General features: G+C 41.9%; 3 protein-coding genes and 46 non-coding genes across 51 annotated transcripts; all 49 read right to left on the bottom strand.

The window, feature by feature from the left end:
• Positions 1–93: 93 nt before the first annotated feature.
• On the bottom strand, positions 94–3,963 carry LOC111788156 (uncharacterized protein At4g06598-like). Of its 2 annotated transcripts, none has more exons than XM_023668403.1 (4): positions 3,688–3,963; positions 1,922–2,665; positions 923–1,125; positions 94–728 (listed from the first exon to the last, which is right to left on the bottom strand). In XM_023668403.1, exons 2-4 carry the CDS (start codon positions 2,638–2,640, stop codon positions 532–534), a joined length of 1,119 nt encoding a protein of 372 aa, XP_023524171.1. In that variant the 5' UTR covers positions 2,641–2,665; positions 3,688–3,963; the 3' UTR covers positions 94–531. The 2 variants fall into 2 exon arrangements, with proteins under 2 accessions (XP_023524171.1, XP_023524178.1); XM_023668410.1 differs by lacking the exon at positions 3,688–3,963 and adding an exon at positions 3,414–3,632.
• Positions 3,964–4,074: 111 nt separating this feature from the next.
• On the bottom strand, positions 4,075–8,099 carry LOC111788148 (cleavage and polyadenylation specificity factor subunit 3-I-like). 2 transcript variants are annotated; one of them, XM_023668389.1, is made up of 7 exons: positions 7,940–8,099; positions 7,808–7,839; positions 7,507–7,687; positions 7,309–7,406; positions 6,889–6,934; positions 6,664–6,813; positions 4,075–6,008 (listed from the first exon to the last, which is right to left on the bottom strand). In XM_023668389.1, exons 3-7 carry the CDS (start codon positions 7,654–7,656, stop codon positions 4,374–4,376), a joined length of 2,079 nt encoding a protein of 692 aa, XP_023524157.1. In that variant the 5' UTR covers positions 7,657–7,687; positions 7,808–7,839; positions 7,940–8,099; the 3' UTR covers positions 4,075–4,373. The 2 variants fall into 2 exon arrangements, with proteins under 2 accessions (XP_023524157.1, XP_023524148.1); XM_023668380.1 differs by lacking the exon at positions 7,808–7,839.
• Positions 8,100–8,830: 731 nt separating this feature from the next.
• Positions 8,831–8,904, bottom strand: TRNAR-UCG. Its single transcript has one exon. It is a non-coding gene; the product is annotated as a tRNA-Arg (tRNA).
• A 112-nt stretch (positions 8,905–9,016) lies between these two features.
• Positions 9,017–9,090, bottom strand: TRNAR-UCG. The gene has a single exon. It is a non-coding gene; the product is annotated as a tRNA-Arg (tRNA).
• Positions 9,091–9,202: 112 nt separating this feature from the next.
• TRNAR-UCG lies at positions 9,203–9,276 on the bottom strand. The gene has a single exon. It is a non-coding gene; the product is annotated as a tRNA-Arg (tRNA).
• Positions 9,277–9,387: 111 nt separating this feature from the next.
• TRNAR-UCG lies at positions 9,388–9,461 on the bottom strand. The gene has a single exon. It is a non-coding gene; the product is annotated as a tRNA-Arg (tRNA).
• Positions 9,462–9,749: 288 nt separating this feature from the next.
• TRNAR-UCG lies at positions 9,750–9,823 on the bottom strand. The gene has a single exon. It is a non-coding gene; the product is annotated as a tRNA-Arg (tRNA).
• Positions 9,824–9,934: 111 nt separating this feature from the next.
• On the bottom strand, positions 9,935–10,008 carry TRNAR-UCG. The gene has a single exon. It is a non-coding gene; the product is annotated as a tRNA-Arg (tRNA).
• Positions 10,009–10,303: 295 nt separating this feature from the next.
• TRNAR-UCG lies at positions 10,304–10,377 on the bottom strand. Its single transcript has one exon. It is a non-coding gene; the product is annotated as a tRNA-Arg (tRNA).
• Positions 10,378–10,489: 112 nt separating this feature from the next.
• TRNAR-UCG lies at positions 10,490–10,563 on the bottom strand. The gene has a single exon. It is a non-coding gene; the product is annotated as a tRNA-Arg (tRNA).
• A 112-nt stretch (positions 10,564–10,675) lies between these two features.
• Positions 10,676–10,749, bottom strand: TRNAR-UCG. Its single transcript has one exon. It is a non-coding gene; the product is annotated as a tRNA-Arg (tRNA).
• Positions 10,750–10,860: 111 nt separating this feature from the next.
• On the bottom strand, positions 10,861–10,934 carry TRNAR-UCG. The gene has a single exon. It is a non-coding gene; the product is annotated as a tRNA-Arg (tRNA).
• Positions 10,935–11,046: 112 nt separating this feature from the next.
• TRNAR-UCG lies at positions 11,047–11,120 on the bottom strand. Its single transcript has one exon. It is a non-coding gene; the product is annotated as a tRNA-Arg (tRNA).
• A 112-nt stretch (positions 11,121–11,232) lies between these two features.
• TRNAR-UCG lies at positions 11,233–11,306 on the bottom strand. Its single transcript has one exon. It is a non-coding gene; the product is annotated as a tRNA-Arg (tRNA).
• A 117-nt stretch (positions 11,307–11,423) lies between these two features.
• On the bottom strand, positions 11,424–11,497 carry TRNAR-UCG. Its single transcript has one exon. It is a non-coding gene; the product is annotated as a tRNA-Arg (tRNA).
• Positions 11,498–11,609: 112 nt separating this feature from the next.
• On the bottom strand, positions 11,610–11,683 carry TRNAR-UCG. Its single transcript has one exon. It is a non-coding gene; the product is annotated as a tRNA-Arg (tRNA).
• A 117-nt stretch (positions 11,684–11,800) lies between these two features.
• Positions 11,801–11,874, bottom strand: TRNAR-UCG. Its single transcript has one exon. It is a non-coding gene; the product is annotated as a tRNA-Arg (tRNA).
• A 112-nt stretch (positions 11,875–11,986) lies between these two features.
• TRNAR-UCG lies at positions 11,987–12,060 on the bottom strand. Its single transcript has one exon. It is a non-coding gene; the product is annotated as a tRNA-Arg (tRNA).
• A 117-nt stretch (positions 12,061–12,177) lies between these two features.
• TRNAR-UCG lies at positions 12,178–12,251 on the bottom strand. The gene has a single exon. It is a non-coding gene; the product is annotated as a tRNA-Arg (tRNA).
• A 112-nt stretch (positions 12,252–12,363) lies between these two features.
• Positions 12,364–12,437, bottom strand: TRNAR-UCG. Its single transcript has one exon. It is a non-coding gene; the product is annotated as a tRNA-Arg (tRNA).
• A 117-nt stretch (positions 12,438–12,554) lies between these two features.
• Positions 12,555–12,628, bottom strand: TRNAR-UCG. Its single transcript has one exon. It is a non-coding gene; the product is annotated as a tRNA-Arg (tRNA).
• Positions 12,629–12,740: 112 nt separating this feature from the next.
• TRNAR-UCG lies at positions 12,741–12,814 on the bottom strand. The gene has a single exon. It is a non-coding gene; the product is annotated as a tRNA-Arg (tRNA).
• Positions 12,815–12,931: 117 nt separating this feature from the next.
• TRNAR-UCG lies at positions 12,932–13,005 on the bottom strand. Its single transcript has one exon. It is a non-coding gene; the product is annotated as a tRNA-Arg (tRNA).
• A 112-nt stretch (positions 13,006–13,117) lies between these two features.
• Positions 13,118–13,191, bottom strand: TRNAQ-UUG. The gene has a single exon. It is a non-coding gene; the product is annotated as a tRNA-Gln (tRNA).
• A 113-nt stretch (positions 13,192–13,304) lies between these two features.
• On the bottom strand, positions 13,305–13,378 carry TRNAQ-UUG. Its single transcript has one exon. It is a non-coding gene; the product is annotated as a tRNA-Gln (tRNA).
• A 305-nt stretch (positions 13,379–13,683) lies between these two features.
• Positions 13,684–13,757, bottom strand: TRNAR-UCG. The gene has a single exon. It is a non-coding gene; the product is annotated as a tRNA-Arg (tRNA).
• A 112-nt stretch (positions 13,758–13,869) lies between these two features.
• On the bottom strand, positions 13,870–13,943 carry TRNAR-UCG. Its single transcript has one exon. It is a non-coding gene; the product is annotated as a tRNA-Arg (tRNA).
• A 117-nt stretch (positions 13,944–14,060) lies between these two features.
• Positions 14,061–14,134, bottom strand: TRNAR-UCG. Its single transcript has one exon. It is a non-coding gene; the product is annotated as a tRNA-Arg (tRNA).
• A 112-nt stretch (positions 14,135–14,246) lies between these two features.
• Positions 14,247–14,320, bottom strand: TRNAR-UCG. The gene has a single exon. It is a non-coding gene; the product is annotated as a tRNA-Arg (tRNA).
• A 112-nt stretch (positions 14,321–14,432) lies between these two features.
• On the bottom strand, positions 14,433–14,506 carry TRNAR-UCG. The gene has a single exon. It is a non-coding gene; the product is annotated as a tRNA-Arg (tRNA).
• A 112-nt stretch (positions 14,507–14,618) lies between these two features.
• Positions 14,619–14,692, bottom strand: TRNAR-UCG. The gene has a single exon. It is a non-coding gene; the product is annotated as a tRNA-Arg (tRNA).
• Positions 14,693–14,809: 117 nt separating this feature from the next.
• On the bottom strand, positions 14,810–14,883 carry TRNAR-UCG. Its single transcript has one exon. It is a non-coding gene; the product is annotated as a tRNA-Arg (tRNA).
• Positions 14,884–14,995: 112 nt separating this feature from the next.
• Positions 14,996–15,069, bottom strand: TRNAR-UCG. Its single transcript has one exon. It is a non-coding gene; the product is annotated as a tRNA-Arg (tRNA).
• Positions 15,070–15,167: 98 nt separating this feature from the next.
• TRNAR-UCG lies at positions 15,168–15,241 on the bottom strand. Its single transcript has one exon. It is a non-coding gene; the product is annotated as a tRNA-Arg (tRNA).
• Positions 15,242–15,344: 103 nt separating this feature from the next.
• Positions 15,345–15,418, bottom strand: TRNAR-UCG. The gene has a single exon. It is a non-coding gene; the product is annotated as a tRNA-Arg (tRNA).
• Positions 15,419–15,530: 112 nt separating this feature from the next.
• On the bottom strand, positions 15,531–15,604 carry TRNAR-UCG. Its single transcript has one exon. It is a non-coding gene; the product is annotated as a tRNA-Arg (tRNA).
• Positions 15,605–15,721: 117 nt separating this feature from the next.
• On the bottom strand, positions 15,722–15,795 carry TRNAR-UCG. The gene has a single exon. It is a non-coding gene; the product is annotated as a tRNA-Arg (tRNA).
• A 112-nt stretch (positions 15,796–15,907) lies between these two features.
• Positions 15,908–15,981, bottom strand: TRNAR-UCG. The gene has a single exon. It is a non-coding gene; the product is annotated as a tRNA-Arg (tRNA).
• Positions 15,982–16,287: 306 nt separating this feature from the next.
• Positions 16,288–16,361, bottom strand: TRNAR-UCG. Its single transcript has one exon. It is a non-coding gene; the product is annotated as a tRNA-Arg (tRNA).
• Positions 16,362–16,464: 103 nt separating this feature from the next.
• TRNAR-UCG lies at positions 16,465–16,538 on the bottom strand. The gene has a single exon. It is a non-coding gene; the product is annotated as a tRNA-Arg (tRNA).
• A 112-nt stretch (positions 16,539–16,650) lies between these two features.
• On the bottom strand, positions 16,651–16,724 carry TRNAR-UCG. Its single transcript has one exon. It is a non-coding gene; the product is annotated as a tRNA-Arg (tRNA).
• Positions 16,725–16,841: 117 nt separating this feature from the next.
• TRNAR-UCG lies at positions 16,842–16,915 on the bottom strand. The gene has a single exon. It is a non-coding gene; the product is annotated as a tRNA-Arg (tRNA).
• A 112-nt stretch (positions 16,916–17,027) lies between these two features.
• Positions 17,028–17,101, bottom strand: TRNAR-UCG. The gene has a single exon. It is a non-coding gene; the product is annotated as a tRNA-Arg (tRNA).
• A 307-nt stretch (positions 17,102–17,408) lies between these two features.
• Positions 17,409–17,482, bottom strand: TRNAR-UCG. Its single transcript has one exon. It is a non-coding gene; the product is annotated as a tRNA-Arg (tRNA).
• Positions 17,483–17,776: 294 nt separating this feature from the next.
• Positions 17,777–17,850, bottom strand: TRNAR-UCG. The gene has a single exon. It is a non-coding gene; the product is annotated as a tRNA-Arg (tRNA).
• Positions 17,851–17,962: 112 nt separating this feature from the next.
• TRNAR-UCG lies at positions 17,963–18,036 on the bottom strand. Its single transcript has one exon. It is a non-coding gene; the product is annotated as a tRNA-Arg (tRNA).
• Positions 18,037–18,147: 111 nt separating this feature from the next.
• TRNAR-UCG lies at positions 18,148–18,220 on the bottom strand. The gene has a single exon. It is a non-coding gene; the product is annotated as a tRNA-Arg (tRNA).
• A 104-nt stretch (positions 18,221–18,324) lies between these two features.
• On the bottom strand, positions 18,325–18,398 carry TRNAR-UCG. The gene has a single exon. It is a non-coding gene; the product is annotated as a tRNA-Arg (tRNA).
• A 1,073-nt stretch (positions 18,399–19,471) lies between these two features.
• LOC111781831 (multiple organellar RNA editing factor 1, mitochondrial) lies at positions 19,472–22,846 on the bottom strand. Its single transcript, XM_023662546.1, has 5 exons — positions 22,414–22,846; positions 20,897–20,994; positions 20,754–20,819; positions 19,977–20,656; positions 19,472–19,760 (listed from the first exon to the last, which is right to left on the bottom strand). Exons 1-5 carry the CDS (start codon positions 22,788–22,790, stop codon positions 19,749–19,751), a joined length of 1,233 nt encoding a protein of 410 aa, XP_023518314.1. The 5' UTR covers positions 22,791–22,846; the 3' UTR covers positions 19,472–19,748.
• Between the last annotated feature and the right edge of the window lie 11 nt (positions 22,847–22,857).

Genomic DNA, 22,857 nt, shown 5'->3' with positions numbered 1-22,857 from the left:
CAAATGACACCCCTATATAATGGGTCATCAGAATGAAATTATTGGGCAAAGGCTCAATGTTTAGCACTTTGGCCCACCCACAAAGCAGGAGGATATCAAGCATGATCATTGATATTGTTCAATAGTAATTGTTAGTACCATCCATGCCCGCAACACCTAATACTCTGGATGCATTTGCATATGATTTAGGGGAAAAAAAGAGAGAGCCCCCCAAGAGGAATGGGGGACTTGAAAAACACCTAGAATTTTCATTACATCCTGATAAAAAAAAACCATAGGAGACCATGCTTAGAAAATAGATATCACCACCGGCAAGTCACCAGCCCAAAAGAGGACATTTTCCAGCCATGACAGCCAGGTGCATTGGCAGATTCTCATTCACATCTACCAAGAGCCACCACAGTCAAATGCTGAGTACAGACTGACTTTTGATGAGCCCTGGGTATCCTGCACAAGTAATCGACAAACATGGTTTCGTACATCCGAGAAATCGTTAGGCCATGCACAACAACTCCCAACTGATTTACAAATCTAGATTTGAACTGGACCGGCCATAGACTCGGGACCCGAACGCCCATCCTTCTGTCTCAAAGAGAGCTTGGCAAACTGCGTCTCAAGGTCTCGGCTCTTGGTACGTTTAAGGCTGGAAGGTGGTGGCTGAGGCTGTTGTTGCTGTTGGTACAACATTCGTAGTCTTCCTATCTCCCTCTCCAGCACTTCATGCTCCACTAAATATAATGTCACATTCAAGTCATATTAGTAAAGCAAATTAAAGGATGTTTCTCTTTTTAAAAATTCAGTTCAAAACCGACTGAGAGAAGAATTTTTCATCCAAGACCAATTCAACATTTTTGGAAAAAAAGTAAAATAAACCATTAGAACGGACTGTCAAAACTCAAGTTTGAGAGTTATGGAAGCTCACAGTATTTTATAAGCTGCTCCTGAGATAAATTTTCTAATCGCTGCTTGAGTGCTTTATTCTCCATGCCAAGAATTAAGTTTTGCTGACTAAGAAATTCAAGCTCGGCAGAAACTTCAGAACCTTCTGCTTGTAAAGCTTGTACGTTCCGTTCTAGCTCTGCAATGTACTGAAGTTTACGTACACGTGAACGTTGAGCAAATTGCCTGTGTTCATAACAAGTCGGGTTAAATCACATACATAGTACATCTCTGCATAACATAAGCACACGTTATATTTAGCATTTCTTCAGAAGGGCATGTTATATCCATCTATTACTACACACATCCATCCAATATCAGCAAGTTTTATAATGGAGATTCTCTCCCAATTCCTGTCTGAGAATACGTCCCAGTATTAGGAGTGGGGAAGAAGAGGTGGATTAATCTATCAAGAAAGTGACACAGAAAATGAAAATCTAGAAAAATAAATCAACTCCCTAGCAATTTGAGCGCATGCAGATAATATTAATCTATCAACGTAATCACTGTGTTCAGATTACGTTGATACTTAGTGATCTTCATTTTAATCATAGTGCTCCTATGATCATTAAATCAAGAAGCAGATGTGATACTTAAGAATGCGTCATAGGTAAAAACTCGAACGATCCACAATAAGACAAGAGGGGCTCACTAGGTTGGTCGAAATAAGAATGCATCGACAAGAAAAATTTAAGAATTATAGACCAACACTTTTCTAAAAAGAACCCTCTAATTCTATCCTGGTTTCTTGAATGTATAATTCCTTAGCAAAGCAAAACATTGAAGTTATTCAAGTGGAAAAGCAAACCATAAACCAACACGAAAACTTAAGCAGCAGGCAACTAAAGATGGTACGAGACTAACAAATAGATTGGAACAATCTGGGAGACATGATTGCAAAACAGAATTCAAAATTATGTGCAGGGGGAGAGGATTTTTTTTGCACAACAATAATGTAGATAACAAGCAATGCAAAACTTACTGTTTAGCTCTTTTATTATCTGTATCAGCCGGAGCTGGCTTAATATGGGGACCATCTATTCTCTCGGATGACTTTCGATCAGGCATACTACTGGTTTCTGCTGAATCCTGCTTTTCAGTAGTTGTTGATGAGAACCCATTTACTTCCTGTGGTGTACTTAACGACCTCGAGCTCTCAAGAAGAATGCTACTTTTGGCAGAAGGCCGGGAACCCAGGTTAGTTGTCAATGTAGCTGGAGGCAATTCCCATGCCCTGTTCTTCTGTTTGATCGAGCTTGCTTTCATATTGAAAGAAGCTTGATGGGGATCTTTGCGGAAATCAAAATCTTGTGATGCCCAGGAAGGTAAATACATATTTTTACATTGGGAGTCATCTTGCGTATAATTTTCATTCAAAACATTTCCTGCATCCAAGTACGCAAAGGAGTCACTCGATGAACGTCGATGACCACCTCTTTGAACAGGTGTTTCAGGTTCATCGAGAAGATCATTGAGCCAAGAAGGTTGATCCTCCATTAGAAGACTTTCAGATGATGTTCTATGATGGTGCACATTTCCCTCTCTGGGATTCTGCACAGCTCTTGACCCAATAATGGGACTGGGGAAATAATCAGCATATGGGGAGGAACCACTAGGAAATGGACTCTTGGGAGGAAGTAGAGCATGCTTTCCAGAGTAAATCACATTTCTCGTGTTTGACAACACCTTGGAATTCTCCATGACTGCCCAATAACTGCGCAATTTTCTGCCAAAAAGCATACAAAACAATATCATGAGTAAAATTCTTGCAGCACCAGCTACTGTTTTAACAAAATTAATCGATGTAGGAATAGGCCATTTGGGCGAAGAACTGGATGGAAACTACTGTTAACAGCTTAACAGGTTACTTGAAGGGGGTTAATGTGAAATCCTGGCAGCATGTGCATTGTTTTCAAGAACAGCCATGCGTACGAAGTTTATGATAATGTTTAGAAAATAAAGCGACAATATCTATCAAAATCAAAGAAGTCAACATCAAAGCAGAGAATAATTTGAAATCTTGGAAGTCACATGCAGGAATCGCTCTTGAACCAAAGCGTGGAAGGAGACACTCCTTCCTCCAGAACGAACACGAAAACTAATGAAAAAGTTTCGCAGGGTTTGGCAGATCTATAAGAGGAGTTGATATTCATCCTCCTCTCATCCCGATCTAACAGTTTATTCCATGGATGCAAGTTTCCAGTGACGCAAATACCGTGCGCACAGAAATTGATGATAGACAAACATGCAACCCGACAATTAGCAAGCTAGAATGATCCGACTCGATTCTGCATCATTTTGCGACGGAAAGTTCAGGCTGATTTCGAAAAAGGAAATCCGAAATGAGAGGAGAGATGAGATCGTCGAATACAAACATGCAGTCCGTTAGAACCTCAAAAAACTTTCTTAGAAAACAGAAGGAAACTTTGTGAATGCACAAATTCAAGAAATTAACAACTCAAAAGGAAAAATACCAACGCTGGAATCTCTCCTCCCGCATTGCATCCGCAATCAGAGAGACAGAGAGACAGAGAGACGAAGAGAATAGCTGAAATTAGAACATCAGAGACAAATGATCTGAGAAAGCAAAATGCAGCTCATTCCCGAGTCGATCCAAGATTGCGAATGCGTAAATAGCAAACGCAAAAACGTTGAAGTTTCTCACAAATTACAATGAAAATGATTGAAGAGCTCCCGGAAATGCAAAAATTAATGAAAGATGAAAGAAAAGAGGAAGAATGAGCATACCGAGAATGCTGATCGGTAGACCGAGATCTTGTAAAATGCAATGGGAAGGGGAAAGGAGTTGACGCAAAGTAAATCCTCGAGTCCTCTCTCTCTCTCTCTCTCTCTTCCCCGAAGCGGGCCTAGGGCATGATTTTACATTCTCTCCCAATCTCTCTAATGGATTGGGTAGTAGGTGCGTGGAGGAAGGGATTGATTAAGGATGAAGGAAAGGCAACATTAAATAATCTTCAATTATCAATAATTCCAGTTTCTGAGTTGCTGCCTTTGCTGTCATTTGCTCAACACCATTCATATATGATATGGCATACGACTTTTTCTCTCTCTCTCTCTCTTACTTTTTTTAGACAATCGCCAAAATCCAAGTGGACAAACAACAAACAACAAACAAACAAACAAAAAGTTCAAATAATTCATGGGATTTCTCCAACTTTTGAACCTGTAAAATACATTTTATGTCCCTAAATTGGATGATAGTCAGTAGTCAGCTACAAGAACACAGACCAGTTCTACTTGTACAGCCCAGATATAGAAAATAGTCCGGGAATATGGGTATCCGATCCTTATGGATTAACCGAAAGCGTACAAGCTGTAGATCCTGCGTGGGGTGTCGAAGGGTTTGATCCTTTTGTTCCAGGCGGAATAGTCTCTCATCATATTGCAGCAGCAGCAGGTACATTCAGCTCGAGCTAAGATGTAGAGGGAGGAATTGGCTTCACAGCGCATTGGATTCGCCGGAAGGCTGTCTTTACTCTTTCCTTGAGAACTTCATTTTCACTTTCTACCTCCCCACTCTGTTTATCAAGCTCTGCTATACTCCCATCAACGTTGATCACCAGCTTCCCATTTCCTCCTAACTTCACATTGCCAAAGAGTGAAACAAGGAGGGCATGAATTACCTTCTCGGCTTTCTTTTTGTTCTCTTCTTCCGTTTTTACAGCCTCTGACTCGACGATGACTTTCGGTACCTCGCGGTTGATGTTCAGGATGAGAGCTACAACAGAATCCGATACCATGTCACTTAACGGGTCTGATGTCCAGTGAAGTGAGATGTGCCTCTCTGATTCGTGCTTTACTGTCACACGATCGTGCACACGAATTGTTGGAACGCCAGACTCCTCGTCTGTTGAAGATTCTACACTCTCATATACCTGTTTGAGCCTGCGTACAATCACATTAAAGGCGTTCGAGTATGGAATTGTAATACGCTGGTTGATGTTGGCAGTTGATAGCTGAGAGAAGATGTGTAGATCATCTGGTGCCATTATTTGATGTGCAAATCCTTTCTTCACCAGTAAACCGCTGACAGTTTCGCCCACTTCTGGGGTTTTCTCAGCCAATTTTCCAATAGTTTTTGCCATCTTCTGAGAGTTGAAGTACATTTCAACAGACTGACAATTCTTTGGAGTAAGAATCTTTGTATTCCGATCAGAAAACTGGGATATAAGCTTCTGTTTGAGCCTCCCCATCTCATTAGCTTCTCCGTGCACGAGAATTATGTTGGGCGGCATGAGCTCTTCCAAGAACGCGCTGGTCTGCGCAAAGTCAGCATGAGCAGAGAACGAAATGTAATGAACCTGCATGTTAAGAGGAGCTGTGAGTCCACTCATGAGGGTGACTTCCTTTGGTTCATTGATGATAGTCTTAGCCAGTGTCCCTTCAACAACATAACCAGGAAGCACACATGAATTTTTCTTATCCGAACACCACAAGTCAAAGAGTTGTCGTGATAAACCGCTCTGAAGTCCACCAGGGCTGGCCATCACCACTGATGGGCCAACATCTTTGAAAACTTCAATGCTCTTTAGTGGGGATATGTACTTGAATCTAAAGGGGTTTGATTTGGCATTTTGGATCCTATCATTCATGGAGAGCGTGTACGTCTCGTATACAGTCAAACATCTTTTTGCCAGAGGAGAAGCATAATATATGGGAACATTATGGAGGTCGGGATGGTTCGCCCAGTACTCATCAAGAATAAGGAGGAGTTCCTGGGCACGTCCAAGGGCAAAAGCTGGAATTAGCACACGACCACCTTGAGAAATGGTTGAATGTACAACATCAGTGAAGCGCTTCTCTCGAATATGTCGAGGTTGATGGAGCTGGACACCGTATGTAGATTCAATTATGCAAACATCAGGAGAAAATTGAGGCATCTCGGCGGCTCGAAGATGTCGATCTTCTTCACGCGAATAGTCTCCAGTGTAGAGGACTCGGACGCCAGCAATATCCACCATAAACATGGCAGCACCAAGCACATGACCAGCAGTGTAACACCAAAACCGAATACCATTTACTTCTACTGTTTGATGGAAATCAATGACCTGCAATTACTGTGCACTGTTATTGAATAAGAGAAACTAATTTCCGTTTTCATCATTGCAAATCTGTAAGCATAGAGATGAAACCTATGCAAGTTGATAACAATGTAATCAATATAACGAATCTGCATTAGAGTGGGTAAAATGATTATCATACAGATATCATTTTTACTTTTCCAGAAAGCATTTTTAGAACTGTATTACATTTCAATTTGTTTCTTCTCTGTTGTTCTGTTTCTATTTGTTTCTTCTCTTATACATGTTAATTTTAGAAATATAACATTTAAATCAAATTATATTTTATAAATCAGTTAATTTCAGAGAACAATCAGAAAAAAAAATGCATGAATACAACAAAATACCACTTCTAGTACTGTTATATTTGGTTCTGGAAACTATAAGAACTGAATTTCAAACATTTTAACGAAAATAGTTAACAAAGAACTACAGCAGAAGAGGGGATAAGGGCAGAGACAGACAGATCATATATAGTGAGGGAGGAAAATATAAACTGTTACCAAATAAAACGTCTAGCAGATTCAATAGAAAGTATGAATTTGGTAGAATCACTAAAATTTCCTATACTGAAATTTGATCCATTTTATCGACATCGACGAAACAGGAAACCAATAGACATCCATTCTAAGAAATCATTTACCTCAATTTTGTCCATGGAACGATTTATGTCCTGCTCGTCAAACAACATATCTTCAATCGAAACTTTGCTCACTTTCACAAAGTCCGACAGCAACAACTTGTAGATCGCTTTAGTAGCATAAGTCATAAAGACTCGTCCTTTGAATGTAGTCTATCATATTAAATGCTAAATTAGTTTATGTACTCAAACAATAATCAGACTGCAATTCAATTAAAAACAACGTACCTTCTCCAAGAAATAAGGGAGTGATGCGGCATGATCCAAATGAAAGCTGCAAAATAAGTGTGCAGAAAATTATCCTAGTTACAAGAACACAAACAAAAGGTGGAAGAAAATAAAGAAAGCTGAGACGATTAGAGTATCTGCATTTTCCATGCTAAAAGAGCCATGGATTTTAATAAGGATACGTGAGTTTTAAACAACATGTTGAACAAGTTGCGCCTAGAAAAAATTGATCAGGAAGGGAACGCTTTTCATCTTTAGGGGCAAAGATTTCAAAGCAGTGACCCTACACCCATTCACAAATGCAATTGCATAAACCATCCACCGTCATTCACTGATTTTGCAGAAGTAAACAAGAGAATTAAAATGCAAAGTTCGATCTAAGAGCTGCATTTTATAACTATTTTAAAAAGAAATACATACTGAGTAATGAGCAGAACATCAATTGTTGAGGGGTCAATCTCATCAAAGTACGGCAAAGCAGCCATGCCAGAGTAAGCAGGGTGAATTCCACAATCGAACTATCCTCCAAGAAAAGTAAGCGGGGAAAGAAACATGACCACTTATTCAATTACAGTTCTGTATGTTCTACCCAGAAAATGGATGAGTTCAAAAACGTACCAACACAACTTTGCCTTTGTAAGACATATAAACGCAGGATCGACCCACTTCATTGCCAGCCCCAAGAGGAGTTACAATAAGCTGATCCTCCTCTCTCGTCGCGGATAACTCCCGTTTCTTGAAGGAGGGCGGCTGTCCAACCGAGGCCATTTTTCCTCAAACAGGATCAAGATCTTTCCAGCTGCAATATATCAAGAACGAAAAGTTTGAATCAGTATGAACGATAACAACACGACAATCCAAATTCATGCTTCAATTTACAATCCTAAATATATATATACTAGCACCAAGTTATTCATACACGATTGATTCAGTTGTATTTCTTGAAATTTTCTGTAAACGAAAGAGCGAAAGGGGAGTGTAGATCAGAGCGAATAACAGATGTGAAAAAATTCGAAGAAAGGGGAAATGAAAGTAGTGAAGGAGAAGTTACGGTGAGTGGAAATGGGGGAAGAAAGAGAGGTAAACCCTAGTAAGGTTTCAAGAACTGTGTATTTTGTTTTATGGGTTTTAGAGAGAAGCGGTGCCTAAGACGGAAGGTAGAAAGCGGGATAGGAGAGCGATGAAATTTAGACGCAGTGGGGATAGCATCTCGTGACTTGCGAGTAATCAGCAAACGATAAATAGAAATGTGAATAAAAAGGAAAAGTTCGCACTCACTTTGAGTCCAATGACCTTCTGATCCAAACCAATAGAAATGTGAATAAAAAGTCAAACGGTACAGTTAGTGGCGCACTTGCATAATTACGGACCAGAGTCAAACCAATGACTTTCTGATCCAAAGTCAAACGCGCTAAACGGTACAGTTAGTGGCGCACTTGCATAATTACCGACCAGAGTCAAACCAATGACCTTCTGATCCAAAGTCAAACGCGCTAATCGGGCTAATCCACTGTGCTATGCGGTAATTTGTTCATTTGTTCATCGCTTCGTGACACGGTGTTGCTACAGTTAGTGGCGAACTTGCGTAATTATTCGACAAACGATATATAAAAAGGAAGAATACCAAACACAGTGGGAGTCAAACACACGACCTTCTGATCCGAAGTCAGACGCGCTAATCCACTACGCTATGCAGTCATTTGTTCATCACCTCGTGAGTCGCGGATGGTGCTGCTACAGTTAGTGGCGAACATGCGTAATTAATCGACAAACGATAAATACAAATAAGTGAATAAAAAGGAAGAATACCGACCACAGTGAGAGTCAAACCCACGACCTTCTGAAACGAAGTCAAACACGCTAATCCACTACTTAAGTGGTGAACTTGCGTAATTAATCGACAAAGGATATATAAAAATAAGTGAATAAAAAGGAAGAAGACCGACCACAATGGGAGTCAAACCCACGACCTTCTAATCCGAAGTCAAACGCGCTAATCCACTGGGCTATGCGGTCATTTGTTCATCGCCTCGTGACTCGCAGACGGTGCTGGTACCATTAGAGGCAAACTTGCGAAATTAATCCGTAAACGATATATAAAAATAAGTGAATAAAAAAGGAAGAAGATCGACCACAGTGGGAGTCAAACCCACAACTTTCTGATCCGAAGTCAGACACGCTAATCCACTACGCTATGCGGTCATTTGTTCGTTGCCTCGTGACTCGCAGATGGTGCTGGTACACTTATAGGCGAACTTGCGTAATTAATGGACAAACGATAAATAAAAAGAAGTGAATAAAAAAGTAAGAAGACCGACCATAGTGGGAGTCGAACTCACGACCTTCTAATTCGAAGTTAGACGCACTAATCCACTGCGCTATGTGGTCATTTGTTCATCGTCTCGTGACTCACGGACAGTGCTGGTACCGTTAGAGGCGAACTTGCTAATTAATCGACAAACGGAAAATAAAAATAAGTGAACAAAAAAGGAAGAAGTCCGACCACAGTGGGACTAGATCCCACGACCTTCTGATTCGAGGTCAGACGCGCTAATCCACTGCGCTATACGGTCATTTGTTCATCGCCTCGTGACTCGCAGATGGAGTTGGTACAGTTAGAGGCGAACTTGCGTAATTAATCGATAAAACGGTAAATAAAAAAGGAAGAAGACCGACGACCACAGTGGGAGTCAAACCCACGACCTTCTTATCCAAAGTCAGACGCAATAATCAACTGCGCTATGCGGTCATTTATTTGTCACTTTGTGAGTCGCAAAGTGTGCTTCTACAGTTAAAGGCAAACTTGCGTAATTAATCGACAAACGGTAAATAAAAATAAGTGAATAAAAAAGTACAAAGATCGACCACAGTGGGAGTCGAACCCACGACCTTCTAATCCGAAGTCAGACGCGCTAATCCACTGCACTATGCGGTCATTTGTTCATCGCCTCGTGACTCGCAGATGGTATTGGTACCGTTAGAGGCGAACTTGCGTAATTAATCGACAAACGGAAAATAAAAATAAGTGAATAAAAAGGAAGAAGACCGACCACAGTGGGAGTCAAACCCACGACCTTCTGATCCGAAGTCAGACGCGCTAATCCACTGCGCTATGCAGTCATTTGTTCATCATCTCGTGACTCGCAGATGGTGCTGGTACCGTTAGAGGCAAACTTGCGTAATTAATCGACAAACGGAAAATAAAAATAAGTGAATAAAAAGGAAGAAGACCAACCATAGTGGGAGTCGAACCCACGACCTTCTAATCCGAAGTTGGACGCGCTAATCCATTGCGCTATGCGATCTTTGTTCATTGCCTCGTGACTCGCAGATGGTTCTGGTACCGTTAGATGCGAACTTGCGTAATTAATCGACAAACGGTAAATAAAAATAGGTGAACAAAAACGAAGAAGACCGACCACAGTGGGAGTCGAACCCACGACCTTTTGATCCGAAGTCTAACGCGCTAATCCACTGCGCTATGCGGTCATTTGTTCGTCGCCTCGTGAGTCGCAGATGGTGCTGCTCCAGTTAATGGCGAACTTGCAAAATTAATCGGCAAACGATATATAAAAATAAGTGAATAAAAAAAGAAGAAGATCGACCACAGTGGGAGTCGAACCCACGACCTCCTGATCCGAAGTCAGACGCGCTAATCCACTACGCTATGCGGTCATTTGTTCGTCGCCTCGTGAGTTGCGGATGGTGCTGCTCTAGTTAATGGCGAACTTGCGAAATTAATCAGTAAACGATATATAAAAATAAGTGAATAAAAAAGGAAGAAGATCGACCACAGTGGGAGTCAAACCCACGACCTTCTGATCCGAAGTTAGACGCGCTAATCCACTGCGCTATGCGGTCATTTGTTTGTTGCCTCGTGACTCGCAGATGGTTCTGGTACCGTTAGATGCGAACTTGCGTAATTAATCGACAAACGGTAAATAAAAATAGGTGAATAAAAAGGAAGAAGACCGACCACAGTGGGAGTCGAACCCACGACCTTCTGATCCGAAGTCAGACGCGCTAATCCACTGCGCTATGCGGTCATTTGTTCGTCGCCTCGTGAGTCGCGGATGGTGCTGCTCTAGTTAATGGCGAACTTGCGAAATTAATCAGTAAACGATATATAAAAATAAGTGAATAAAAAAGGAAGAAGATCGACCACAGTGGGAGTCAAACCCACGACCTTCTGATCCGAAGTTAGACGCGCTAATCCACTGCGCTATGCGGTCATTTGTTCGTCACCTCGTGAGTCGCAGATGGTGCTGCTCCAGTTAATGGCGAACTTGCAAAATTAATCGGCAAACGATATATAAAAATAAGTGAATAAAAAAAGAAGAAGATCGACCACAGTGGGAGTCGAACCCACGACCTCCTGATCCGAAGTCAGACGCGCTAATCCACTACGCTATGCGGTCATTTGTTCGTCGCCTCGTGACTCGCAGACGGTGCTGGTAAAGTTAGAGGCGAACTTGCGTCATTAATCGATAAAACGGTAAATAAAAATAGGTGAATAAAAAAGGAAGAAGACCCGACGACCACAGTGGGAGTCAAACCCACGACCTTCTTATCCGAAGTCAGACGCACTAATCCACTACGCTATGCAGTCATTTGTTCGTCACTTCGTGGGTCGCAAAGTGTGCTTCTACAGTTTAAGGCAAACTTGCGTAATTAATCGACAAACGGTAAATAAAAATAGGTGAATAAAAAAGAAAGAAGACCGACCACAGTGGGAGTCGAACCCACGACCTTCTGATCCGAAGTCAGACGCGCTAATCCACTGCGCTATGCGGTCATTTGTTCGTCGCCTCGTGACTCGCAGACGGTGCTGGTAAAGTTAGAGGCGAACTTGCGTCATTAATCGATAAAACGGTAAATAAAAATAGGTGAATAAAAAAGGAAGAAGACCCGACGACCACAGTGGGAGTCAAACCCACGACCTTCTTATCCGAAGTCAGACGCACTAATCCACTACGCTATGCAGTCATTTGTTCGTCACTTCGTGGGTCGCAAAGTGTGCTTCTACAGTTTAAGGCAAACTTGCGTAATTAATCGACAAACGGTAAATAAAAATAGGTGAATAAAAAAGAAAGAAGACCGACCACAGTGGGAGTCGAACCCACGACCTTCTGATCCGAAGTCAGACGCGCTAATCCACTGCGCTATGCGGTCATTTGTTCGTCGCCTCGTGACTCGCAGACGGTGCTGGTACAGTTAGAGGCGAACTTGCGTCATTAATCGATAAAACGGTAAATAAAAATAGGTGAATAAAAAAGGAAGAAGACCCGACGACCACAGTGGGAGTCAAACCCACGACCTTCTTATCCGAAGTCAGACGCACTAATCCACTACGCTATGCAGTCATTTGTTCGTCACTTCGTGGGTCGCAAAGTGTGCTTCTACAGTTTAAGGCAAACTTGCGTAATTAATCGACAAACGGTAAATAAAAATAGGTGAATAAAAAAGAAAGAAGACCGACCACAGTGGGAGTCGAACCCACGACCTTCTGATCCGAAGTCAGACGCGCTAATCCACTGCGCTATGCGGTCATTTGTTCGTCGCCTCGTGACTCGCAGACGGTGCTGGTACAGTTAGAGGCGAACTTGCGTCATTAATCGATAAAACGGTAAATAAAAATAGGTGAATAAAAAAGGAAGAAGACCCGACGACCACAGTGGGAGTCAAACCCACGACCTTCTTATCCGAAGTCAGACGCACTAATCCACTACGCTATGCAGTCATTTGTTCGTCACTTCGTGGGTCGCAAAGTGTGCTTCTACAGTTTAAGGCAAACTTGCGTAATTAATCGACAAACGGTAAATAAAAATAGGTGAATAAAAAAGAAAGAAGACCGACCACAGTGGGAGTCGAACCCACGACCTTCTGATCCGAAGTCAGACGCGCTAATCCACTGCGCTATGCGGTCATTTGTTCGTCGCCTCGTGACTCGCAGACGGTGCTGGTACAGTTAGAGGCGAACTTGCGTCATTAATCGATAAAACGGTAAATAAAAATAGGTGAATAAAAAAGGAAGAAGACCCGACGACCACAGTGGGAGTCAAACCCACGACCTTCTTATCCGAAGTCAGACGCACTAATCCACTACGCTATGCAGTCATTTGTTCGTCACTTCGTGGGTCGCAAAGTGTGCTTCTACAGTTTAAGGCAAACTTGCGTAATTAATCGACAAACGGTAAATAAAAATAGGTGAATAATAAAGAAAGAAGACCGACCACAGTGGGAGTCGAACCCTCGACCTTCTGATCCAAAGTCAGACGCACTAATCCACTGCGCTATGCGGTCATTTGTCCATCACATCGTGACTCGCGGATGGTGCTTGTACAGTTTTAGGCGAACTCGCGTAATTTATTGAACAAACGGTAAATAAAAATAGGTGAATAATAAAGAAAGAAGACCGACCACAGTGGGAGTCGAACCCTCGACCTTCTGATCCAAAGTCAGACGCACTAATCCACTGCGCTATGCGGTCATTTGTCCATCACATCGTGACTCGCGGATGGTGCTTGTACAGTTTTAGGCGAACTCGCGTAATTTATTGATAAAACGGTAAATAAAAATAGGTGAATAAAAAATGAAGAAGACCGACGACCACAGTGGGAGCCGAACCCACAACGACCTTCTTATCCGATGTTAGACACACTAATCCACTGCACTATGCGGTAATTTATATGTCACTTTGTGAGTCGCAAAATGTGCTTCTACAGTTAAAGGCAAACTTGGGTAATTAATCTAAAAACGGTAAATAAAAATTGGTGAATAAAAAAGGAAGAAGACCAACCACAGTGGGAGTCGAACCCACGACCTTCTGATCCGAAGTCAGACGCGCTAATCCACTGCGCTATGCGGTCATTTCTTCGTCGCATCGTGACTCGCAGACGGTGCTGGTACAGTTAGAGGCGAACTCGCATAATTTATCGACAAACGGTAAATAAAAATAGGTGAATAAAAAAGGAAGAAGACCGACCACAGTGGGAGTCGAACCCACGACCTTCTGATCCGAAGTCAGACGCGCTAATCCACTGCGCTATGCGGTCATTTGTTCGTCGCCTCGTGACTCGCAGACGGTGCTGGTACAGTTAGAGGCGAACTTGCGTCATTAATCGATAAAACGGTAAATAAAAATAGGTGAATAAAAAAGGAAGAAGACCCGACGACCACAGTGGGAGTCAAACCCACGACCTTCTTATCCGAAGTCAGACGCACTAATCCACTACGCTATGCAGTCATTTGTTCGTCACTTCGTGGGTCGCAAAGTGTGCTTCTACAGTTTAAGGCAAACTTGCGTAATTAATCGACAAACGGTAAATAAAAATAGGTGAATAAAAAAGAAAGAAGACCGACCACAGTGGGAGTCGAACCCACGACCTTCTGATCCGAAGTCAGACGCGCTAATCCACTGCGCTATGCGGTCATTTCTTCGTCTTATCGTGACTCGCAGACGGTGCTGGTACAGTTAGAGGCGAACTCGCATAATTTATCGACAAACGGTAAATAAAAATAGGTGAATAAAAAAGGAAGAAGACCGACCACAGTGGGAGTCGAACCCACGACCTTCTGATCCGAAGTCAGACGCGCTAATCCACTGCGCTATGCGGTCATTTGTTCGTCGCATCGTGACTCGCGGACGGTGCTGGTAAAGTTAGAGGCGGACTCGCATAATTTATCGACATACGGTAAATAAAAATAGGTGATTAAAAAAGGAAGAAGACCGACCACAGTGGGAGTCGAACCCACGACCTTCTGATCCGAAGTCAGACGCGCTAATCCACTACACTATGCGGTCATTTGTTTGTCGCCTCGTGACTCGCAGACAGTGCTGGTACAGTTAGAGGCGAACTTGCGTCATTAATCGATAAAACGGTAAATAAAAATAGGTGAATAAAAAAGGAAGAAGACCCGACGACCACAGTGGGAGTCAAACCCACGACCTTCTTATCCGAAGTCAGACGCACTAATCCACTACGCTATGCAGTCATTTGTTCGTCACTTCGTAGGTCGCAAAGTGTGCTTCTACAGTTTAAGGCAAACTTGCGTAATTAATCGACAAACGGTAAATAAAAATAGGTGAATAAAAAAGGAAGAAGACCGACCACAGTGGGAGTCGAACCCACGACCTTCTGATCCGAAGTCAGACGCGCTAATCCACTGCGCTATGCGGTCATTTGTTCGTCGCATCGTGACTCGCGGACGGTGCTGGTACAGTTAGAGGCGAACTCGCATAATTTATCGACAAACGGTAAATAAAAAAGGAAGAAGACCGACCAAAGTGGGAGTCGAACCCACGACCTTCTAAACCGAAGTCAGATGCGCTAATCCACTGCGCTATGCGGTCATTTGTTCGTCACCTCGTGACTCGCAGACGGTGCTGGTACAGTTAGAGGCGAACTTGCGTCATTAATCGATAAAACGGTAAATAAAAAAGGAAGAAGACCCGACGACCACAATGGGAGTCAAACCCACGACCTTCTTATCCGAAGTCAGACGCACTAATCCACTACGCTATGCAGTCATTTGTTCGTCACTTCGTGGGTCGCAAAGTGTGCTTCTACAGTTTAAGGCAAACTTGCGTAATTAATCGACAAACGGTAAATAAAAATAGGTGAATAAAAAAGAAAGAAGACCGACCACAGTGGGAGTCGAACCCACGACCTTCTGATCCGAAGTCAGACGCGCTAATCCACTGCGCTATGCGGTCATTTGTTCGTCGCCTCGTGACTCGCAGACGGTGCTGGTACAGTTAGAGGCGAACTTGCGTCATTAATCGATAAAACGGTAAATAAAAATAGGTGAATAAAAAAGGAAGAAGACCCGACGACCACAGTGGGAGTCAAACCCACGACCTTCTTATCCGAAGTCAGACGCACTAATCCACTACGCTATGCAGTCATTTGTTCGTCACTTCGTGGGTCGCAAAGTGTGCTTCTACAGTTTAAGGCAAACTTGCGTAATTAATCGACAAACGGTAAATAAAAATAGGTGAATAAAAAAGAAAGAAGACCAACCACAGTGGGAGTCGAACCCACGATCTTCTGATCCGAAGTCAGACGCGCTAATCCACTGCGCTATGCGGTCATTTGTCCCTCACATCGTGACTCGCGGATGGTGCTTGTACAGTTAGAGGCGAACTCGCGTAATTTATTGATAAAACGGTAAATAAAAATAGGTGAATAAAAAATGAAGAAGACCGACGACCAAAGTGGGAGTTGAACCCACAACGACCTTCTTTATCCGATGTTAGACACACTAATCCACTGCGCTATGTGGTCATTTATACGTCACTTCGTGAGTCGCAAAGTGTGCTTCTACAGTTAAAGGCAAACTTGGGTAATTAATCTAAAAACGGTAAATAAAAATTGGTGAATAAAAAAGGAAGAAGACCGACCACAGTGGGGGTCGAACCCACGACCTTCTGATCCGAAGTCAGACGCGCTAATCCACTGCGCTATGCAGTCATTTGTTCATCGCCTCGTGACTCGCAGACGGTGCTGGTACAGTTAGAGGCGAACTTGCTTCATTAATCGATAAAACGGTGAATAAAAAAGGAAGAAGACCCGACGACCACAGTGGGAGTCAAACCCACGACCTTCTTATTCGAAGTCAGACGCACTAATCCATTACGCTATGCGGTCATTTGTTTGTCACTTCGTGGGTCGCAAAGTGTGCTTCTACAGTTTAAGGCAAACTTGCGTAATTAATCGACAAACGGTAAATAAAAATAGGTGAATAAAAAAGAAAGAAGACCGACCACAGTGGGAGTCGAACCCACGACCTTCTGATCCGAAGTCAGACGCGCTAATCCACTGCGCTATGCGGTCATTTGTTCGTCGCCTCGTGACTCGCAGACGGTGCTGGTAAAGTTAGAGGCGAACTTGCGTCATTAATCGATAAAACGGTAAATAAAAATAGGTGAATAAAAAAGGAAGAAGACCCGACGACCACAGTGGGAGTCAAACCCACGACCTTCTTATCCGAAGTCAGACGCACTAATCCACTACGCTATGCAGTCATTTGTTCGTCACTTCGTGAGTCGCAAAGTGTGCTTCTACAGTTTAAGGCAAACTTGCGTAATTAATCGACAAACGGTAAATAAAAATAGGTGAATAAAAAAGAAAGAAGACCAACCACAGTGGGAGTCGAACCCACGATCTTCTGATCCGAAGTCAGACGCGCTAATCCACTGCGCTATGCGGTCATTTGTCCCTCACATCGTGACTCGCGGATGGTGCTTGTACAGTTAGAGGCGAACTCGCGTAATTTATTGATAAAACGGTAAATAAATATAGGTGAATAAAATATGAAGAAGACCGACGACCACAGTGGGAGTCGAGAACCCACAACGACCTTCTTATCCGACGTTAGACACATTAATCCATTGCGCTATGCGGTCATTTATTCGTCAATTCGTGAGTCGCAAACTGTGCTTCTACAGTTAAAGGCAAACTTGGGTAATTAATCTAAAAACGGTAAATGAAAATTGGTGAATAAAAAAGGAAGAAGACCGACCACAGTGGGAGTCGAACCCACGACCTTCTGATCCGAAGTCAGACGCGCTAATCCACTGCGCTATGCGGTCATTTGTTCGTCGCATCGTGACTCGCAGATGGTGCTGGTAAAGTTAGAGGCGAACTCGCGTAATTTATCGACAAACGGTAAATAAAAATAAGTGAACAAAAAAGGAAGAAGACCAACCACAGTGAGAGTTGAACCCGAGACCTTCTGATCCGAAGTCAGACGCCCTAATCCACTGCGCTATGTGGTCATTTGTTTATCGCATCGTGACTCGCAGACAGTGCTGGTATAGTTAGAGGCGAACTCGCGTAATTTATCAAACGGTAAATAAAAATAAGTGAATAAAAAGTTAGAAGACCAACCACAGTGGGAGTCGAACCCACAACCTTCTTATCCGAAGTCAGACGCGCTAATCCACTACGCTATGCAGTCATTTGTTTGTCGTATCGTGACTCGCAGACGGTGCTGGTACAGTTAGAGGTGAACTCGCGTAATTTATCGACAAACGGTAAATAAAAATAAGTGAACAAAAAAGGAAGAAGACCGACCACAGTGGGAGTCGAACCCACGACCTTCTAATCCGAAGTCAGACGCGCTAATCCACTGCGCTATGCGGTCATTTATTCGTCGCATCGTGACTCGCGAACGGTGCTGGTACAGTTAGAGGCAAACTCGCGTAATTTATCGACAAACGGTAAATAAAAATAAGTGAATAAAAAGTTAGAAGGCCAACCACAATGGGAGTCGAACCCCGACCTTCTGATCCGAAGTCAGACGCGCTAATCCACTGCGCTATGCAGTCATTTGTTTGTCACATCGTGACTCGCAGACGGTGCTGGTACAGTTAGAGGCGTAATTTATCGACAAACGGTAAATAAAAATAAGTGAACAAAAAAGGAAGAAGACCAACCACAGTGGGAGTCGAACCCATGACCTTCTGATCCGAAGTCAGACGCGCTAATCCACTGCGCTATGCGGTCATTTGTTTGTCACATCATGACTCGCAGATGGTGCTTGTACAGTTAGAGGCGAACTCGCGTAATTTATCGACAAACGGTAAATAAAAATAAGTGAATAAAAAAGAAGAAGATCAACCAAGTGGGAGTCAAACCCACAACCTTATGATCCGAAGTCAGACGCGCTAATCCACAGCGCTATGCGGTCATTTGTTCGTAGCCTCGTGAGTCACGGATGGTGCTGCTACAGTTAGTGGCGAACTTGCGTAATTAATCGACAAACGATAAATAAAAATAAGTGAGTAATAAAGGAGGAAGACCGACCACAATGGGAGTTGAACCCACAACCTTCTAATCCAAAATCAAACATGCTAATCCACTACGCTATGCAATCATTTGTTCTTTGTCTCGTGACTCGCACAATTACTCGATAAATGATAAATAGAAATAAGTGAATTAAAAGGAAGAAGACCAACCACAGTGGAAGTCAAATTATGATCCAAAGTCAGACCGCTAATCCACTTCGTTATGCAGTCATTTGTTTATCATCTCGTGACTCGCGTAATCAATAGAAATAAGTGAAAGGAAAAAGACCAACAAGAGTGGGTTGAGATGAGACAAGATAATTGTTTTGGTCGTAAATTTTCACTTAAACTATACTTATTAAATAATGAACTTACCGAATCCAACCCTAAACTTTTTGGGTTTAAGTTGGTTCAAGTTATTTATTCAAACTTTTTGTGTTTAATAAAAATAAAAGGTTAGTTCATAAAATATTTATTTATTCATTATTCAAACATTTTATTTTAAAATTTATCTTTCAAATAATTAAATATTATTTTAAAGAGCAGTTGAAAAATAAATAATTATGAAATTAAATAAAAATAAAAATAATATATATTTATACAAAATGTAAATTTTCAATAAATTTGGATACATTTCAACCTAAAAGCATAGTGTGAATCAAATTCAATCTATAAAGTGTTATCTTCTATAATAANAAAAAAAAAAAAAAAAAAAAAAAAAAAAAAAAAAAAACTACTCCACATAGAACTTGGTTTTAGGTGACATATTGGATTAGTTTATTAAAGTGCTTATAAAATAATAAACAGCTTCAGCTTTATAAGAATAAAGTGTAATCAACAGACTAAATTTATATAAGTAAATTTCATGATAGCCATGGCAATAAAAAGAAAGTGGTTCTCCAAGACGACATCCATGAGGGAGAAGAAGCAAGCCTAACAGCAAAGAAAATAACCCAACACAAGAACAAATTCTAAAAGCTTTCCCCTAATTGTTTTCCTACAAGAAACACGAGAGACAAATGGAATGCCCTCATGGTTCCTTCCTCTTAAGTCTCTTCACATCAAATATTCAAAATCTCCCCTGCAAAAAATCAATAGATTTCGTTGTTAAAATGGAACTCTAAAGCACACATATCATGTAACTCTGAGAGAATAAACGGCGTTCATCGACCTTCGGTTCAGTTTACAGAGGTTTTTCCAGAGAGACACATCTATCTACTAACAACCAATTCTAGCATTGTAAGAAAAATGAATGGATCAAACTATTTAGTGTTTACTGTATTATAAAATGTCTTACTTGGTTGTTGTTCCATGTTTGTCCACCAGGAGTGTAGTTTCGTTGTTCTCCTTGCATGTTTCTTTCATCGCCCTGCGAAAATCTTTGACCTTCGGTCGAGCCTGGATAAGATCCATGACTCTGTCCTTGACCATAAGGCGTTCCTGTTCCTGTTCCATGGCCATGATATCCGCCTTGCCCATGAGCTCCACCCTGTGCAGGATTAAAACCATTACCAGAATTACCCTGGCCCGGTGGCGGTACATAACCTCTCTGCGCTCCTCCTTGGGGTTGGTAATTTCCTTGCACATCATGGTTATGACTTCCCTGCCCCCATTGGTTGTAGTTTCCTTGATTAGAAGGCATTGGACCCCTTCCACCCTGATAGGGATCTCTTCCTTCAGGAGCATAATTGTTCATAGGTGAAGGATCTCTCCTTTCTCCAGGCCCAGGGGGGCCATAATTTTGGGGTGGACCTTGTGGTGTATAGTTCTGTGAAGGCCCAAAATTGCGTCCATCTCCTTGCATAGAACCCTGTTGACCGAAGGATGCATTACCTTGCCAATTCGGTGCTGGTCTATTCCCCCTATCATATCTCGGTTGATCGGTATTTCTGTTCCGTTCACGATACCTTCCCCCCTGCCTCCCATATTGAACGGGCGGTGGTCTTGGTATAATTGTTCCATCAATATATTTGTCTCCTGATGATTACAAAATAAAGTACCAAATTCAAAGAAAGAAATGGCACATTTAGTATACCCCCCACATTAGTCATTGTCAATTTGGAAATTTGCATACCTCCATACTCCTTGTTTACAGGATCAATGTAAGAATCAGGCAATATAAACACAACACCAGGTAAACCTAGAAAAACAAATATGGAAAATCAGCATGGAACATGATATCTGAATGGTGGAAAAGTAAATGTCTTTAGCAACTACCGCGAAATTTTTCTGATTCTTCTTCTGTCATCACAGCTTGAAACCCCTGATACGTTGTTGTACTACAAGCATACATTTTCTTTTTTGCTTCTTCCACACTGTTCATGGTTTGGGGAAAGAATGTTAAACAGAGGCACAATTTTTTCAAATTTAATCATCTCAAAATACTAAGCTACAGCAGCTTCAATCAGTTTAAATTTCAGCAACAAGGTAAAAATTGTCGTGAACATAGTGAGAATAAAGAATGTGATAAGATCATGCGATGGCTACAAGAGCAAGATTCTCTTGAAGATGCCATGGTTGGTAAGACAGAAAATACACCAACTTAAAGATCTATGGGTGTTAAAGGCCAAGTTACCTGCATCAACATGATAACTAATCTTATAATAGGATATCTAAAGGTTAAGAAAACCAGAGGATAAATATCCTGAGGTAGCATTAAAACTTGATCTCATAACCTAAATATATGAATTATAATAGCTTAACCTTTTCAGTACTGGTCAAGTCCACAGTGGGTAACATAATACTACCATATATTAATAAATAATACCATGAACATTCCATCAACTAAGCCAGCCTACACACTCCAACCAACAACAAAAAAAACATAGGATGAGAAATGAAACCTCCACCTGTGAGATCTCACATTAGTTGGAGAGGGGAACGAAGCTTATAAGGGTGTGGAAACCTCTCCCAAGTAGAGGCATTTTAAAAACCTTGAGGGGAAGCTCGAAAGGGAAAGCCCAAAGATGACAATATCTGCTAGCAGTGGGCTTGGGCCGTTACAAATGGTATCAGAGCCAAGCATCGGGCGGTGTACCAGCGATGACGCTGGGCTCCCAAGAGGAGTGAAATGTGAGATCCCACATCGGTTGGAGAGAGAACGAAATCTTCTTTATAAGGATGTGGAAACCTCTCCCTAGTAGATACGTTCTAAAAAACTTGAGGGGAAGCCCGAAAAGGAAAGCGCAAAGAAAACAATATCGGCTAATGGTGGGTTGGACAGTTACACCACCTCTCTTGCCTTAAATAATATATCAAATTCCCGTTAGCTTCAGAGAGTATTTGATTCAGGATGATGAAGGAAGCATATTACAGAGAAAATAGAAGAAATTGAGTGATGATAGATATATATAACTCAGGTTTACTCGTTAATATTCAATAAAAAATAGTTTGGAGTCATTTCATATCAGCAGCATCTGCGTTGCGATTGAAAACTGTAAAGGAACAAAACTATCCATCCTAAATAATCTTGGGAGTGGCATATAGATTTCCTACCAGAAGTATGCATAGCCACACCGAGATATCTTCACTTTATCAATCATAAAATTGAAATGAGGAGAAAATGCAAATCAGAACAGTCAAAATTCAAATGGTTCCAAAAATATAATGACATGAATAATTGAAGAGACAATTCAAACGAAGTTGCGCCTCTCGTGTAGCGAGTAAGGAGGCAAGAGAGGCAGGATGTAAGTTCTAAAACTCATGCTTTAACAAAAGTCGAAAAGAAATAAAACCTTATATTTAAGCCTTTGGCACAGGTTTCTTCGTAGGTCCGAACCATCTCCTCAGGAGTGGGTTTAGGGTCCTTAGGGAATTCCATGGTGATGAGCCAGTGGTTGTAATCGCAGCCCTCGAACAGTATTGTATCGGGCCCTATCTTGTCATCTTCGGTATTGCTCCCAAACGATGACCGGTAAGAGAGCGCCATTGACGATGATCTCAGAGGCCAACATGGTGAGATCATGGCGGGAGACTTTGATAGTGAAACAGGGGAAGTAAATAAAATAGAGTGGCTAGTTTGAGCAGATACGGCCGAAGTCGAAGAAACATGGCGGTGGAAACCGGAAAGAGCGGACAAGGTGCGGCGGAGACGAAGTGAATGCAATGCCATAACTGGTTCGAGACCGTAGTTGTAATGGACAAAGAACCGAGGGTTTGGGGAAAATATTTTCTGAAGG

The sequence above is a fragment of the Cucurbita pepo genome, chromosome LG01 (genome assembly GCF_002806865.2).
Source record: "Cucurbita pepo subsp. pepo cultivar mu-cu-16 chromosome LG01, ASM280686v2, whole genome shotgun sequence".
Classification (NCBI taxonomy): Eukaryota; Viridiplantae; Streptophyta; class Magnoliopsida; order Cucurbitales; family Cucurbitaceae; genus Cucurbita; species Cucurbita pepo.
Note: the sequence above shows the minus strand (reverse complement) of the source record. Positions and strands in the feature narration are given on the sequence as shown.

Excerpts from the sequence above, each read along its gene's own strand:
- LOC111788156 (XM_023668403.1), bottom strand. The coding sequence starts at position 2,640 with ATGGAGAATTCCAAGGTGTTGTCAAACACGAGAAATGTGATTTACTCT. Across the intron at positions 1,126-1,921 it reads GATAATAAAAGAGCTAAACA|GCAATTTGCTCAACGTTCAC; the intron begins GTAAGTTTTGCA and ends TTATGAACACAG. Across the intron at positions 729-922 it reads GGAGCAGCTTATAAAATACT|TGGAGCATGAAGTGCTGGAG; the intron begins GTGAGCTTCCAT and ends CATTATATTTAG.
- LOC111788148 (XM_023668389.1), bottom strand. The coding sequence starts at position 7,656 with ATGGCCTCGGTTGGACAGCCGCCCTCCTTCAAGAAACGGGAGTTATCC. Across the intron at positions 7,407-7,506 it reads ACAAAGGCAAAGTTGTGTTG|TTCGATTGTGGAATTCACCC; the intron begins GTACGTTTTTGA and ends CTTGGAGGATAG. Across the intron at positions 6,935-7,308 it reads GATGTTCTGCTCATTACTCA|CTTTCATTTGGATCATGCCG; the intron begins GTATGTATTTCT and ends CTTATTTTGCAG.
- LOC111781831 (XM_023662546.1), bottom strand. The coding sequence starts at position 22,790 with ATGGCATTGCATTCACTTCGTCTCCGCCGCACCTTGTCCGCTCTTTCC. Across the intron at positions 20,995-22,413 it reads GCCAAAGGCTTAAATATAAG|TGTGGAAGAAGCAAAAAAGA; the intron begins GTTTTATTTCTT and ends AACCATGAACAG. Across the intron at positions 20,820-20,896 it reads AGAATCAGAAAAATTTCGCG|GTTTACCTGGTGTTGTGTTT; the intron begins GTAGTTGCTAAA and ends TTGTTTTTCTAG.